The 17,643-nt window shown below is 38.6% G+C and overlaps 1 protein-coding gene across 12 annotated transcripts in view; it reads left to right on the top strand.

The window, feature by feature from the left end:
- The window catches only part of CADPS2 (calcium dependent secretion activator 2), a 667,233-nt gene that overhangs the window by 508,755 nt on the left and 140,835 nt on the right, over nt 1-17,643 (top strand). For all 12 annotated transcript variants that reach the window (XM_070071264.2, XM_008258272.5, XM_008258271.5 and 9 more), the window contains exon 14: nt 10,479-10,580. In XM_070071264.2, the coding sequence (XP_069927365.2) occupies nt 10,479-10,580 (102 nt within the window). The remainder of the gene's footprint in view (nt 1-10,478; nt 10,581-17,643) is intronic.

Here is a 17,643-nt window from a genome sequence, read left to right as displayed (position 1 = left end):
TATGCTTTTTTTTTTTTTTTTTTTTTTTTTTTTTTGGACAGGCAGAGTGGACAGTGAGAGAGAGAGAGACAGAGAGAAAGGTCTTCCTTTGCCGTTGGTTCACCCTCCAATGGCCGCCGCGGTCGGCGCGCTGCGGCCGGCGCACCGCGCTGATCCGATGGCAGGAGCCAGGAGCCAGGTGCTTTTCCTGGTCTCCCATGGGGTGCAGGGCCCAAGCACCTGGGCCATCCTCCACTGCACTCCCTGGCCACAGCAGAGGGCTGGCCTGGAAGAGGGGCAACCGGGACAGAATCTGGCGCCCCGACCGGGACTAGAACCCGGTGTGCCGGCGCCGCTAGGCGGAGGATTAGCCTATTGAGCCGCGGCGCCGGCCTTATTTCTGTTTTTTTATGTGTGTTTGTTTTATTGTGTGTGTGTTTTGTTTTGTATTGTTTGCTCAAGATCATTTTGGCTATCCTGGGTCTTTTGTGATTCCATTTGAATTTTAAGATTGTTATTTCTAGTTTTGTAAAAAATACCATTGATATTTCACAGAGATTGTGTTACATCTGTAGATTACTTCAGGTGTTATGCACATTTCATCAATATTAATTCTTCAAATCTGTGAACAGCGATTTTTTTGTGTCCTTAAGGATTTCTTTCATCAGTGTTTTATAATTTTCATCATAGACATCTTCCCACTTCGTAGTTAAATTTATTCCTAAATAGTGCATTTTTGTAGCTGTGTGAATGGGATTTCTTTCTTGATTTCTCTTCCAATAAGATCATTGTTAGTGCAATAAAATTGCTTCTGTTTTATGTGTGTTGATTTTGTATCCTAAGCTTTACTGAATTGGTTTATTAGTCCTAACAGATTTTTGATGAGCTGTCTAGGTTTTTCCTTGTACAATATCATATCACCTTCCAATATAGATATTTTATTTCTTCCTTTCCAATTTTTGTGCCCTCTGTTTCTTCTTCTTCCATGATTGCTTTTGTTATACTTCACTATATAGAATAAGAGTGGTGAATATTGGGGGGGGCATTGTGGCATAGTGGGTTAAGCCACGGCCTGTAATGCAGGCATCATATATCGGCACCAGTTCAAGTCTTGAGGGCTTCACTTCCGATCCTGCTCCCTGCTAATGCACCTGAGAAAGCAGCAAAAGATGGCCCAAGTACTTGGGCTCCGGTCACACATGTGGGAAACCCCTATGAAGCTCCTAGCTCCTGTCTTTACCCTAGCCGAGCCTGGCAATTGTGGCCTTTGGGGAGAGAACCAGTGGACAGAAGATTGATCTCTCTCTCACTCTCTCTGTCTTTCTGTGTCTGTCTTTGTCTCTGTCTCTCTCTATTGGTAACTCTATCAAATAAATAAATAAAAATTTTTAAAGAGAGTTGTGAAAGTGGATATCCTTGTCTTATTGCAGCTCTGTGGAGAAATGCTATCAGCTTTCTCTTATTTAGTATGATATTGGCTATTTATTTCTCATGTATAGCCTTTATCATTTTGAGATATGTTTCTTTAGTACCTACTTTGTTAAGGGTTTTCATCATGAAAACATATTGAATATTCCCAAATGATTTCTCTGTTTCTCTTGAAATGATCGTATGGTTTTTCCTCTTCATTCTGTTGCTGGGGCTGATGATGTTTATTGATTTGAGAATGTTGAACCACCCCTGCTAAGCCCTACTTAAGCGTGATGATGTAGTGTTGGATTCAGTTTGCTGAATTATTTTGTTGAGAACTTGCAGAATTAGGTTCATCAAGGATATCAGTCTATAGTTTGCTGTTTCTGTTGTGTCTCTTTCATTTTGGTATCAGTAATGTTAGCCTCATAAAAAGACTTTGGCAAAATTCCATACTTTTAATATTTTGGGATAGTTTGAAGAACACTGGAGTTAGGTCCTCTTTAAATGTTTTATAAAATTCCAATGTAGAGCTGGCATATTCTGGATTTTTCTTTGATGGAAGAGTTTTAATTACTGCATCAATCTTGTTCCTTGTTATGGGTCATTTAGGTTTTCTATATCTTCCTGGTTTCATCTTGGAGAGTTATGTATATCCAGGAATTTGTCCATTTCTCTAAGGCGTACAATTGTTCATGATCCTTGGTATTTCTGTGGTATTGTTTGTACTGTCCCTTTTTTCATCCCTAACTATTTTTGAGCTTTTAAATCTTTTTTCTTTGATTTTCTAGTCAAATGTTTGTCTATTTTGTTTATCTTCTCATAAAATGAGCTTTTTGTTTTGTTCCACGTGCTTATAGGAATATGTATTTTGTAGCTGTTTGCTGAAATGTTCTGAAAATGTCTGTTAGGTCCATTTGCTCTATAATATGGTCCAACTCTGATTTATCTTTATTTATGATGTCTGGATGATCTGTATATTGATGATGGTGGGGTAGTAAAGTCTATCTGTATTATTGAATTAGAGCCCATCTCTCCCTCTGTGTCTAATATTAGCTTTATATGTATGAGTTCATATATATTTATGTTAATATATTTGATCCTCTAATCAATGTATAATGTCCTTCTTTGAATAATTTTACAAAACTTCAAAGTCTGTTTTCTCTGATATAAGTATAGCTAGTCCAATTTGTTTTTGCTCTCCATGTTCATGTTATATCTTTTTCTAACAGTTTTCCAACACTTGACTTTCAGTCTATATGTATCTTGTGAAGTGAATTTTTTGTTGGGAGTCTATAGTTGGGTCTTGTTTTTTTATTCAGTTAACCAATATCTTTTGACTAGGGAATTTAATTGATTTTAATTTAAGGTTAATATTGATAAGAACTGACATTTCATTTTGATTGGTTACTTATTACATCTCCCCTGTTAGTGAATTTTGTGCTGTCATATATTTTCATAATGAATACTTTTTTTGTGTGTTTTTATTGTTGTTGTTAAAGATGTCTTTTTATGTTCTTGAAAGGCAGAGTTGCAGGGTGGGGTTGTGGGAAGGGAGGTGGAAAAGATCTTCCATCCTCTGGTTCATTCCCCAGTGTCTGCCACATCCATGACTGGATCAGGCTCAAGCCAGGAGCCAGGAGCTTCTTCTAGGTCTTCCATGTGGGTGCAGGGGCCCCAGCAATTACAACATCCTCTGCTGCTTTCCTGGGCATATCAGCAAGGAGCTGGATCAGAAACAGAGCAGGTGGGACTCAGTCAGAGCCCATATGGGATGCTAGCATCACAGGCAGCGGCTTTACTCACTAGGCTACAAGGCCAGCCTCCTATTTCTACTTCTAATGTAGGACTCCTTTCAGAATTTTCTGAAGGACTGGTTTAGTGGTGACGAATTCCTTGAGTTTTGCTTTTCTGAGAAATACTTTAGTTCTCCTTCACTTCTAAAGGATAGCTTGCTGTTTATAATATTCTTGTTTGGATTTCTTTGTCTTTCAAGACCTTGAATATATTGTTCCACAGTCTTCTTGCTTGTAAGATTTCTGCTGAGAAGTCTGCTGTTAGTCTAATTGATTTTCTTTTTATGTAATTTGACATTTTTTCTCACTGTCTTTAGGATTATCTCCTTGTCCTTAACTTTTGACAAGTCTTTTTGATTGAGTTTAATTTCAGTTCTTTGAGCTTCCTGTATCTAATATTTATTTCTCTTTCAAGATTTGGGAAGTCTTCAACTATTATTTCATTCAGTTCTCAATGTCGTTTTCTTTCTCTTCTCCTTCAGGTATCCCTGTAATCTGAATATTTCCTCCTTTGATAGTATCACATATATCTTACAGGCTTTCTTCATTCTTTTCGTTTCTTTTCTCTTCATTTTTGTCTGACTGTATTATTTCAAAAGTCTTGTCCTAAAGATCAGGAATTCTTTCTTCTGCTTGGTCTATTCTGATGTTGAAGCTGTCGATTGTATTTGTTTCTATTTCATTGAAGTTTTCAACTCACAAATTTCTGATGGCTTTTTTAATGTTTTCTTTCTCATTGTTGAGTTTCTCATTTATTTCATGTCTTGTTTTCCTCATTTCTTTTACCTGTCTAGGTGTGTTCTCTTGAACCTCATGGAATTTCCTCAGGATCATTATTTTGAATTCTTTTTCAGGAATTTAATAGATTTATTTCAAATCGGGATATGTTTTTGGAGAACCATTGTGTTCTTTTGGAGGTGTCATGTTTCCTTCCTTCTTCATTTTCCTGTGCCCTGCCAGGTTCCTGGTTCTGGGGGACACAAAGATAGCTGGCCCCATGTCTTGCCAGGCAAGCCTGAGTAATTCTGCAGCTTACAACACCAATAGCTGTGTAACCAGAATTTTGTGATATGAGTGGGAACTTCCCTAGTTGCTTCTGGTTGGTCATGATTGATGCAGCAGCACCCAGAGTCCCTAGTCCCAGCACAGGGTGATATGGAGGGGACCTGGCCCCCATCCTATGAGGCAATTACAAGTTATGCTGAAGGCTTTGCACTGGCATGTGTGGGTCTGGGACAATGGAATGCAGGTATGTTTTTCCTTGGGTCTCATAGGGTAAATTCCAGTGTCTGATGAATTGTGTACTAATAGTCACAATCAAGCTGCAGGATGCAGTGTGGTCCTTACCCAGGTCTCACTGGGTACATGTCTGATATGCTGGGGGTTTTGCATTGACAGCTACCAGTCTGATAGCAGAGGAATGCAGATAGGGCCCTCCAGATACCACAGGTGAGAGTGAGTTACTCCAGGGTTCTGATCCCAACAGCAACAGTCCCAGAGCTTTAGGACACAGAAGCAACTGCTCTCAGTTCCTACATGTCTTGCCAAGAGTGATTCTGGACTTGTGCTCTGGTCAGACAGCACCGTGTGCTAAGATATGCAGAGGGGGGACTTCCTCAGGACTAGTCCTCTGGGATTTTTATATACTTCTGCTGTTGCTAAACCCCAAGCAGCAGAGGGGAAATTCTCTAGATTCTGGAAAGCAAATGAGCATGGCTTCAGGACTTGTGCCCAAAGATCCTGCAGTTGGAGGATGTAGGGGACCTTCTCTTAGCCTTGAAAAATGCCATGTCTACAGTTATAAGAGATTCTGGTGGTGAGGTGGCTGCTTCTTGTCCACTGTCAGAACAGAGTTTAGGGGCTGGCATTGTGTTGTAGCATGTAAAGCCACTGCCTGCAATGCCAGCATCCCGTCTGGGTGGTGGTTTGAGTCCTGGCTGCTCCACTTCCAATCCAGCTGCCTGCTAATGTACCTGAGAAAGCAGCAGAGGATGGCCCAAATGCTCTGTCCCCTGCATCCACATGGAAGACCCAGATGAAGCTCTGGCCCCTGACTTTGACATGGCCCAGCCACCACTGTTGCAGCCATTTGGGAAGTGAACAATGGATGGATCTCTCTATGTCTGTGTGTGTGTGTGTGTGTGTGTGTGTGACTCTGCATTTCAAATAAAATAAATCTTAGAGTTTAGCAGTAACTCTGTTACAGCTCAAGTCTGGATTTGGGGCATGGAGGAAGATGATATGAGTTCCTTTTTTGGGGGGCAAAGGGGTTGTTAGGACCCCAGTCCGCTTTCTAGACTGGATTTAAAGTCAGTGAGGACAGTGGAATTCTCCTGTAGGGCTGCCTGTCTGCAGGAATATAGGTGCTTGCCATGCTTTCTGTTTTACATTTTCTTTGCAAGATTGCATACTCCAGGGACCAGTGCACAGGCATAAGAGCTGTGGCAGCAGTGTGATTTGTTCTACTTTCTCTGCTGACTTTTAGAGCTTCTGTTGTTTGTAGTCCTCATCACATTCTTTGCTTATTTGAAAGGCAAAGCAAGAGCGAGAGTGAGAGGTGTATTCCATCTACTGGGTCACTCCCCAAAAGGCCACACCAGCCAGAACCAGGCTGAATCCAGAAGCCAGTAACTCCATCTTGGTCTCCAGAACATCACCCACGACTTTTCCAGGGCTTCCCCAGGTGTAGAACACCCAGGACTCAGACCAGTGCTATGATATGGGATGCTGCCAATGCAAATGGCAGCTTAACCCACTGTGTCACAACACCAGCCCCTCTTATCACTTCTTTACTGAAGTTTTCCCTCAGCCATTCTGTTGGAAATGCAGTCCTTCCTTTTTCTGATATCTTTCTGTACTGAAGCAAGTGAAATCCCTCTCTATTTGGTCATCTTGATTCCGTTCTCCCACTCTAATATTTAATCATCAGCCATACAGTAAACCCCAATTAACATTTGAATCAGAAAATTGATCTTTCATGTTAGAATTTTGAATAACCACATACTAACATAGTCTTACCAATGTCAAGAAGGTGTTATTTTTGCTTATAGAATTTTGTCCTCAATGAAAAAATTCTTGAAATTTAAAGTAAATTTTTTTAGTAGTAATTCAAATGCCATCTAACCACTGAAAATTTTCTAAACATAAGCACATGCTAACTTTTACTAGAGATCTTTTTACTAAGAATACTTAACTTCAACTCCCAAAATATTTCATTGAAACTCTTTTTTGTTTGCTTTTCATGAAATTCCAATTTTATACTGTTATGTGATAAAAATGTTTCAAATGATATCTACCTTCTTAATACTTAATATTATAATGACAATCATGACATAGTAATTTACAACAATTATAAATATATACTACAAATTTTATGATTATAATAATAATTATAATTTGTCATATTAATAACTCTTACATAACTAATACTTTTATACTCTGTATGTCACTCATTCATTCCCTCAGCAGGTATGTATTACACATCAGCTATACGCCAGCCATTATTCTTAGCACTAGGGATACTGTACAAAATAGGCAACAATAAGAAAATAAGTAAATATATCACATTGGATGGTGCACACATGTACAATGACCAACCCCAAAATAAGTTAAAGGGAAAGGGGAAAGTAAACCTTCATATAAAGTGTTTAGACCAGAACTCTCCAATCCTGAGCAAACTACGTCTGTAGAAACCAGAAGGGAGTGAGCAAATAAACAGTGAGTGCACCTGGGAAGAGTCTCAGGCAGAGATCTGGCTGCTGGACCTTGCTTCCCGTCTGGGGGCTAGGACGCCAACGGCTGGAAGAATGGAACAGAGGAGGAAAGTAGATGAGGTCACACAGGGAGGATGGGGAGCCAGACTGCTGGCTTTGGTCCTGCAGACCATTGTGAAGACTTTGGCTTGTATACTGAGGTTCACCATTACTGGTCCTGAGCCATGGAGTACTTAGAAGTGAATTGTGTTGAAGAGGCTCATGGCAAGGTATGGCCAGTACTCTGTCAAGGAAAGAGATGCAAGAGAAGACCAAGGGTGTGATAGCAGCGCTCAGAGAAGCTAACAGTGGCTGGGCCTGGAGGGGTAGCAGTAGAAGCCAGGAGGGTGGACATGCTCTGGATATGTTTGGGAGACAGAGCTGACAGAAATGTATAAACTTATGTATAAGCTTATATAATCTATAATATTAAAAGCTCTCCTTCTGAGTCTGCTAAATATGCATTAATAAAATATAACTGGTTTAATTCTCAAAATGTCAGCAAATACAATTTTGTAATTTATATAGAATAGCAAATTTTAGGATTTCCTTTGTTAAGATCTTTAACTACATCACTGACTCAATCATAGACATTATGTTTTAAATTTTATTAGTTTTAAGTTCTCTACTTTATACAGATAATATGAAGAGTCTTTAAAAAAGTTCATAGAAAATGCATTTAATGAAAATTTCAATATTTTTCACCAAAATAAGCTTATCCCAATTTTACTTTTCCATGCTTTTTGAAGCACCCATGCATACACAATGTCTAATATAAACAACAATATTTAAAATACTTTTATCGTCTTTGCTTCTCATGTGTATCTTTCATGGTTTAATAGGCTTGTTTGTTTTGAATTGGTCTTTGTTATTTTCTAAGAAAACAGGGGAAATAGAGTATGGCACAGGCACCATGGACCCTGGCTTTGTTAGGAAAGAGACCTAGGTTCAAGTCCAGCCTCCTGCACTTTCCAGCTGTGACCTTAAGGAAGTAACCTGACCTCACTGAACTTCAGCAGCTTTCCCTTTTGGAAAGTTGAGATATGGTTGCTGGGTGCATTCTGTGTTACTCCATATACAAAAGAGCTAGCACAGTGCCAGGCACATATTTAAAACTCTGCAATTGATCATTTCTGTGTTGGTTTTAATAATGGCAGTGATAAGACTTCGACAATACATGAAGTATTTGTACTTAGAAAAATTATTGTAGAAGGAACTTTGTTTTAGGCTTAACCGCAGCAAACATGCTATTCCTTCTCAACAATTTAGTTACAAAAACCTGCTTCTTGTACCTAATATTCAGCACTCACACAAATATATTTGTACAATACTCTGAGTTAAGGAGATGTGAATAAAGGCAAGCCCAAATTGCTGAATGTTACATTTAACCTAATTTAGTAATAAGCTCAGTAAAACAGAAGCCCTTCACTATATATAACGGCCACTGTCTTAGTGAAGGTTGACACAGGTAAGCTTTCTCTGGCTTACCTTTCCCACTTTTCATCACCTGGACCCCTGGCTGCACTGACGTTTAATATGACAGAACAGCTGACTCTGTCACTACAGACCACGATCTCATTTGACAGTTGAACCAAACAGGAAAACCCACTCAAATCTCAACATATAACATCTGACAAAGAGCTAAGCCAAAGGATCATGTTGGTTAGCAGAGTAATAAAGATAAATTCTTTCTTCTCTGTCATCATTTGCATAGCTATTTTTAATGCAATAACCACTCATAGACTTATGGTAGGGGTTTTTATTCCTGCCTAGATAATAATACATTTTAGATATACTTTCAATCTGAATGACTGAATCCCCAAATTAATGATTTACATGAATTTCTCTAGTTGAACTTTTCTGATCTTGGTCAGTGATTATTTATAAGTTACAATCTAGATTTTGTGCTAGCATTTGTTCAATGAGAATTGACTCTGAAGTAACATGAAAACTGTTATTAAATCGATATAAAACATTGGAATTAACTCATGCTTGTAGCTCACTGCTTTATAATTCTTATATTGTGCTTTTTTACCTTCCCAAAGATCAATATTTTGCAGCTTGTTTCACTGTTGTTAACATTCAAAACACATTCTGGCAGAATAGATGACACTGATGTATTATTCTAAATATGACATTGAATAATTAATATGTCCCTATTTGAGAATAAAATGTAACTGTAAGCAATATTTAATATTTTCAAAGCAGAAATTCCAACAACATGTTAGTTTCTAAAGTAAATCATTTACCCTCTATTAGAATAAAATGCTCATACTTAAATGATGCTTTGATATTAATAAAAGATCATATGTCAGCATGAAATAGGTAGAACTTAAAATTAATTGCTTTTATCCTAATTGACTAGTTAACAAACATAAAACATATGCATGATACAGACTTCCACGTATGTTTGTATATATTAAAAAATTTGTGGGAACATCAAATAAAAACCATACTAGAAAAGTTATTTCAAGCATTCATTTTTCTTTATTTTTACTAATCCTTATTTCTGCCAGTGTTATGGATAAAAATTAAAATTAGTATATTGAAATGATAAATTCATTCATAAGTGTTTGAAATTCTAATCTTTAGAAAGATAAGCTTATAAGGAAACAGGTGAAACATACTCATGAAATGCACAAAATCTGTTCTCTTTATATTAATAAAAATATGAAAAAGGAAAATGATTAATGCTAAATGACTAGCTAGTGCATTAGACTCATGTAGTCAGTGAAATACATAAATAGGCTTTGAAATAAATATAAGATTAATAATTTTTTCCTCTGTGTCAACAGAGACATGTTAAAATTTTTGTTCAAAATTTTAGATGGTTACTATACAACCAGAGACTTAAATTGAAACCAAGTAAGTTCTAAGTCCTTGCTGTTAGATGTATTTTATGTATTGAATGCTCATCTCTGTAAAAAAGATTTCCTTCCAGTCTCCACAGCTACTTTTTAAAATATTAAAGCTCTCATTGACATTTAAACACAAAATCCTGAAAAGAAACCAGCTAGTCTTTTTCTCTGTATATTTTTATTCTAATAATTGTTTTCATTTGCACACATGCTTAAACAAATAAACAAAATAAGCCAAAATCTCTGCTTCCTATAGCAATTAAAATTAACTCTCCAATTTCATATTAGGTTTTATCTGGAAGAGAAGTAGTTAAGACTTTTGCGCTTCCATTCAGTATGCTTCTTTTTTGCAATTTCTCTGTTCAGGAGATATTCATTTACTTGCTTAAGTGTTTGGTACCACTATAAAACACTTTCCTCTGCCAGTCTCAAGGACTACTCATTGTTTCATATGGACCTGGAAAATATTTATTGTAATTATTTACCTTGAAGACTGTCTAAAAGAGAATGACTCCATTCCATTCATTCCAGATCAAAATGTAAAGCCATTCGTAACTCCAATAAATTTCCACTGTAAACACAACTAATACACGTAGTCTGGATTTTTAGGTAGATATAGATACATATATGTATACATGTATGAAATATATGAAAATTAATTATAAATTTTGGATTTTTTTCAGGCCTGATGGAATTGGAACTGTTTCAATGGAAGAAAAAGAAAGGTTTGAAGAAATAAAAGAGAGGCTCTCTTCCCTTTTAGAAAACCAGATAAGCCATTTCAGGTATGTATTCTCATTTATACAAGTGTTAATTTTTCTACTTGGATCTTTCATTCCCCTACAGTTGTTTTTATTTTTCTTCTGCTACTCAAGAATTATCAGTGCCTTCCCACCCCCCGCTATCCAAGGCCTGCACAGTATAATCCACCTTCTGCAACCTGTAGACGGTTTCTCAGCCTAATTTTCAGTCCTCTTTTTAGCTCGCCATTCCCCCTTGTATCTGCTGCACTGAACCTGCTGCTTGCCCATTGCATTTCTCATCCCTGCACAGGCTGCTGCTCAGTTCCAGGGACTGTTGCTCCTTCTCTGAATCACCTGAAAAGGAGACTCTCGAGTCCCACCTCCACAGTGGAGGTGTTTGACCGCGTTTCCTCAGGCTTTTATCATTTACTCTCTCTACTCTTCACATTGCTTATAACACAGTTATGGGATGCATTGCCTTTTTCACCTTCTATGAAAACACAGGCCACAGCACCAACACAGCTTCTTACTCAAGAAATGAGCTATCAATACGAAGATGCATTTTCAGAGTGAAATATAAGAATCTTGATAACATTTCTTGTCCCTTGATTATAGTTAATCCAAAGAACTTAATGGTTAAAAACATACCTGGCTCAGTGTTCCTATGAAGAAGGCATAAGTCTACCAAGACAACATGAATAAGAAAGAAAAAAAGTTAAAGGAAGAAATTTGAAAAACTCAGGTAGATAATTGTTATCTAATTAAGATATGGTTGCAGGGAGACAAAATGGAAACTGGTGATATGAAGTCATAGAAACCATCTGATTTACAACTGCCAAAACATTTAGGAATTGCATTATGTAAAGTCCCTGTAGAAAAACAAGAGAAAAGGCCCTTTTGTAAATCCACTCTCAAGAAGCACTTAGTTCCACAGAGATCTTTTCCCACTGAGCATCCAGGCAGCTGCGCATCCCCTACCCTGCCCAGAAGACTGTACAGTTATTCCCTGAAGAGGGCAAACAATGTGGTACCCGGATAACAGTGGAAGGGAGGGAGAAGCATCAAGTACAGCTGAAAGTAGAAACAGGAGATTAGGAAAATATTAATTCAGAAGATGGAGTTGCAGACCTCTCCCAGCTCACACCGTCCACTCTGAAAATGCCGGGAGGCAGGCAGGCGGCAGGCTTCCAGCTTCCAAGCACATTGCAGGTGTCTCCCCCTGGGTCTGTGGCCAGCCCTAAAGCTGTGGATCACAAAGACTTCCTCTTCAGCAGCCCTACCTGATTCCCAGTCTGCAGAGGCAACAATCCACAAGAACCTCCTACATGTGCAGAATTTCCACTCAGTTTCGTGGGATCATACTTTTGAGAATGATCAAACAACATAGACCATCAATATCGGAGTAAAGTATTTCAGTATGGAAGACAGAGTCCAATGCAAATAAATATAAAAAAAAGAAACTTGGAAAAAAGCATGGATTATATGAGGAGAAGATCTGCTACTGATATTCTTGGAGAGAGCTGAAGAGATGGAGCATCCATAAAATAAAAACAAGATTAAAAATGAAAAATCTGAGACAGCAAATAAGAACTCTTAGAAACTGTATGAAAATGCCACACATACAACATAGAAAATACACTATTGAAAGATAAAGTTAACTAAATATTCCTTACACAGAGCAGGGCAAAACATAGGAGCACAAAAATAAGAAAAAGTGAGTATCATTTTCATAAATTATAGGAACTTCAGAAACAAAGCTGAAGGTAGGAATTATAATTAATTTATTCCAAAAAATTCCAAAGTCTGGAGTTTTTAGATTTAAAATACCCACTGAGTACCCAGAAAAATAAGTTAAAAAGTATACTTAGGATATAGGGAATAATCAGCATAGTGAGGATCGTTGGAGACTTGCAGAGGGGCAGCTGAGTTCACAGAGCAGCCAGTTCTGACAGGAGCAGATGAGAAACCTATTCCACTAGATTATGTTGATAAACCATATTTTAATGTGTTAATAAGAGATTTTCCACCTGGAGCAGGGTTTGGGGTTGTTTTAATTAGATTTTATTAGAGTTTGAAATGTATCAGAGGGAGTATATACAAAGATGAAATTAAACCAAAGATAAGCATCAGGAACAGGCATTTGGCTAGCAGTGAAGATGCCACTTGGGATGCCCACATCCCCAATCAGAGTGCTGGGGTTCGGGTCCTGGCTGGGCTTCTGATTTCATCTTCCTACTATTGCACACAGGGGAGGCATCAGCTGATGGCTCAAATACTTTGAGTCCATTCCATCCACATAGTAGACCTGGATTCAATTCCCAGCTTCAGCCTGGTGCAGCCCAGCTGTCATAGGTAGTTCGGAAGTGAACCAGCAGATAAGAGCTAGCTTGCTCTCTTGGTCTGTGTGTATGTTTGTGTGTGTGTGTATTCTCTCTCTCTCTCTCTCTCTCTCTCTCTCTCTCTCTCTCTGCCTTTCAAATAAATATTTTCAAATAAACATTTTAAAAGGAAGCGGGTGGGCATTTGGCACAGCAGTTAAGTAACTGCTTAGCATGCTCAATTCTGTACTGGATTTCTTGGTTTGGGTCCCAACTACTCTGCTTCTGACTCACCTTCCTGCAAAGGTGCACCCTGAAAGACTACAGATGATGAATGAGGTACTTGGGTACCTGCTGCCTGTGTTGAAACCCAGATTGACTTCTGGGCTCCTGGCATCAATCTTGTCCAATACTGCCTGTTGTGGACACTGGAGGGTTAAACAGTAGAGGGAAGGTCTCTGTCTCTGTGCTTTTCAAATTTAAGAAAATGAAAAAAAAAAACTTTAAAAAATTCTCTATGAAAGACAAATATAAGTATTAGCTGTAAACAAATTATTGAGTAGGGCATAGAAAGGCATTTAAAAACGTTTTTCCAGGGCCAGCGCCACAGCTCAATAGGCTAATCATCTGCCTGCGGCGTCAGCACCCGGCTCCTCTTCCAGGCCAGCTCTCTGCTGTGGCCCAGGAGTGTAGTGGAGGATGGCCCAAGTCCTTGGGCCCTGCACCACAAGGGAGACCAGGAGAGGCACCTGGCTCCTGGATTTGGATCAGCGTGGTGTGCCCGCTGCAGCGCGCCGGCCGCAGCAGCCATTGTGGGGTGAACCAACGGAAAAAGGAAGACCTTTCTCTCTGTCTCTCTCTTTCACTGTCTACTCTGTCCAAAAAAAAAAAGGCTTTTTTTCCAGTTGTCTAGGACATTTGCATGATCAATATAATGAAGATACTGTAAATATATATATATATATATGTCTGTGTGTGTGTGTGTATATATATATATACATCTCAAAAAATCATGTTAAGAGGATTGAAGGGACAGAATTATGTTCACTATGGAGGAAAGTAGTCATGAATTTTTTAAAAGTTGCTTTTGTCCAAGGTGGAGTAACAGGTACTAATGGTTATTGAAATAATGAAAAAGCAGATGAAAATATGTGAAAAATGGCTTTTAAGACATTTTTAGACATAAGGAGATGATACCAGTGAATTATGAGAGAGAAACTACAAATGAAGTAAGCCCTATGGCTACCCCTTCCCACTGCCAGGAGTGTTTCTAGGCCATAGCTCTGGGAGGAGGAACCTAAGTGTAACCCAGAGGATCCCCTGACTTGAAGAGACAGAGCTGTGAATCAAGGCAGGCCCATCAGCCAGAATTTTCAGGACTGAGTTCTAAAGAAGGAAAATACTTACACTTGCAAAGTTCCCCCTGCATCCCCAGCTAAGTGTTGATCATTGTGTGTATGCAAGAAATTATCCAAGGATTGTCAAAAGTCATTTGGAAGCATTCTAGGCAGGAATCCCCATTGGTAACAACCCCAGAGCCAGGAATAATCCTCTGTTGCCCAAGGTGAAAATCTTTATATTTCATAGGCATTGGACAGAGTTTTGCCTACGCAATGGGAAAAGTTAGTCCTAGAGTAAACACTGCCAGAGTCAGAAGCTGGGAATTGAACACAGGCACTCTGAAATGATATGAGCATCTTAACCAGTAGGCCAAACAGCTACACTCAAAGACACCAAATGTTAAGGGGCCAAGAGGTGACATAAATGCAGTCCACGGTAGCAGACTGAATGTTTGGGTTTTTCCCCTACCAAATCTCTTATGTGAAACCCTAACACCCAATGTAGGGTGGAATAAGTAAGATAAGACTCGAATAAATAAAATTGTTCCTCAGTAATTTAAGTATGTTCTTGAACAGAGGTCAGTTATAGTTAAATGAATACAAAAATATCCAGCCAGCAATAAGGTGACATGTATAATGTCTAGAACCTAGTCAGAAATTTTCAGGCATACAGTACAATATGACCAGTCAAGAAAAGCTGATCAAATAGCTCTTTCATATGCTGATTTCATTCCATTTGGGTACATTCCCAGGAGTAGAATGGCAGGGTCATATGGTAAATCAGTGTTCAGATTTCTGAGGAATATCCACAGTGTTTTCCATGCTGGTTGTACTAGTTTACATTCCCACTCCCCCTGTTTATAGCAGCTCAGTTCACATTAGCAAAGATATGGAATCCATCCAGATGTCCATCAACTAATAACTGGATAAAGAACATGTGGTAAATATACACTATGTAATACTACTCAGCCATAAAAAGGAATAAATACTGTCTTTTGCAACAAAATGGATACAACTGAAAACCATTATGTTTAGTGAAATAAGCCACTCCCAATAAGACAAACATCATGTTTTCTCTGATATGTAGTAGTGAATATAGAATACAAAATAAGTGTAAGAATAAAACAGACATTTGTGATATGATTGTTGTTTTTAGCCCTTGTTCATTGTCTAGTGAAAGTGTGGCCTTCTACTTTTTACTTGTTGAATTGGCTGGATGATCTACCCAGTGCATCCAGATTGGAAAGGAAGCAGCAAAACTGCGTATTTGCAGATGACAAAATTCTCCTCAGTATCCAAGGGTAGGAAAATTGCAGGATCCTGGGTAAACATATAAATGTCAATTTCAGTGGATAAGCATCAAAAATTGAAATTTAGAAGCCATCATTTACAATAGCAATCATGTAGAAATACTTAAGGATAAATCTGATTATAATAGGACAAAACATGTACAATGTAAAGTGTAAAGTATTGCTGAGAAAACTTTAAGAAATGTAAATAAAGGGAGAGATAGACTGTGTTCATCAGTGAAAAGACTCAGTATTATTAAGTCAGTCTTTCATAAAGCAGCCTAAAATCATATACTAAAAAAGTGTGGCTGGTAAAGAAGATAAAAAACAAAATCTGGCAGAAAAGTACTTGACAGCATATAGGGGAAAATCCCAATACGATTTTGTCAAAATTAACCTGATTTTACATGTATGTATAAATGCAGATAATTTACCAAAGCCAAAATAACATTTACAGAGGAGGTAAAATAGAAAAATTATTATGAATTTCACCAGAATTAAGAACTTTTGATATTTTCCAAAGTTGTTAAGAGAAAGAATGGATGAAAATATTTATATGATATAAAGCCCACAAAAGACTTTTATTCAGAATCTATGAAACTGACAAAACTATAAGAAATTTATCAACCCGATTGTAAAGTTATTTTAACAGATATTTAGCAAAAATGTGTTAAAGAGATGGTGTCAAAAAGACACATAAAAACATGTTCAACATTGTTAATAGTGAAATGCAGTTTAAAACCACAATTAGGTACCCCTACACACTTGTCAATATTCCTGAAATTCAGAACAAAATAAACACAAATAAACAAACAAACAAAAAACCTGTGCATAACAAGTGTTGTCAGCCGGCGCCTTGCCTCAAAGTTAATCCTCTGCCTGTGGAGCCGGCATCCCGGGTTCTAGTCTTGATCGGGGCGCCGGATTCTGTCCCGGTTCCCCTCTTCCAGGTCAGCTCTCTGCTGTGGCCAGGGAGTGCAGTGGAGGATGGCCCAAGTGCTTGGGCCCTGCACCTACATGGGAGACCAGGAGAAGTACCTGGCTCCTGGCTTCGAATCAGCGCGGTGCGCCAGCCACAGCGCGCCAGCCACAGTGGTCATTGCGGGGTGAACCAACAAAAAAAGGAAGACCTTTCTCTCTGTCTCTCTCTCTCACTGTCCACTCTGCCTGTCAAAAAAAAAAAAAAGAAAGAAAATATAACAAGTGTTGTCATGATTGTGGAGAAACTGACTCTCTTACACTGTTTATAAGAGTGTAAATTGGTTGGGGCTGGCGCTGTGGCGCAGTAGGTTAACCCTCTGCCTGCAGCGCCAGCATCCCATATGGGCACCAGTGCTAGTCCCAGATGCCCCTGTTCCAGTCCAGCTCTCTGCTATGGCCTGGGGAACAGTAGAAGATGGCCCCTGCACCCATATAGTACACCATGAAGAAGCTCTTGGATCGGCACAGCTCCAGCCATTGCAGCCATCTGGGAGTGAATTAACGGAAAGAAGACCTTTCTCTCTCTCTCCCTCTCCCTCTCCCTCTCCCTCTCCCTCTCCCTCTCCCTCTCCCTCTCCCTCTCCCTCTCCCTCTCCCTCTCCCTCTCCCTCTCCCTCTCTCCCCACCACTACTGTCTGTAATTCTGCCTCTCAAATAAATAAATAAAATCTTTTAAAAAAGAATGTAAAATGGCACACTTCACTTTGGAAAATGGTAATTGGCAGATTCTTCAGAATGTAAATATCTTTAAACACCTGCTACATAACCAGCCATTCTACTCCTAGGACAATTGAAAGCATGTGTCCTCACAGAGATTTCTATTTGAATTCCACACCAGCAATATTCATAACGCAAACTATGAAAGAAGCCATATGACTATTAACAAATAGTGGGTAAGCTGTGTGTTCTGTGTATTAGAACACTACCCAGCAATAAAAAAGGAATAAACTGTTGGTACATGGTTAAATATAAAAGGATCTATTCTAAGTGCGAGAAGGCAGACCCAGAAAGTACATCCTGTATGTTTCCTCTTATATAAAATACTAGAAATATAGACTAACCCATATGACGGTGAATCAGTGTTGCATGTTCTGGGGAGGAAGCATTTAGGGTTCATAATTACCTTGATTGAGATAATATTTTCCAAGTGTCAAAACTTAACCAAATTTTATAGCCA

Source organism: Oryctolagus cuniculus, chromosome 3, assembly GCF_051225735.1.
Source record: "Oryctolagus cuniculus isolate XC-2025 breed Fujian yellow rabbit chromosome 3, ASM5122573v1, whole genome shotgun sequence".
NCBI classification, from domain to species: Eukaryota; Metazoa; Chordata; class Mammalia; order Lagomorpha; family Leporidae; genus Oryctolagus; species Oryctolagus cuniculus.
This window is presented reverse-complemented; position numbering and strand designations above follow the sequence as displayed.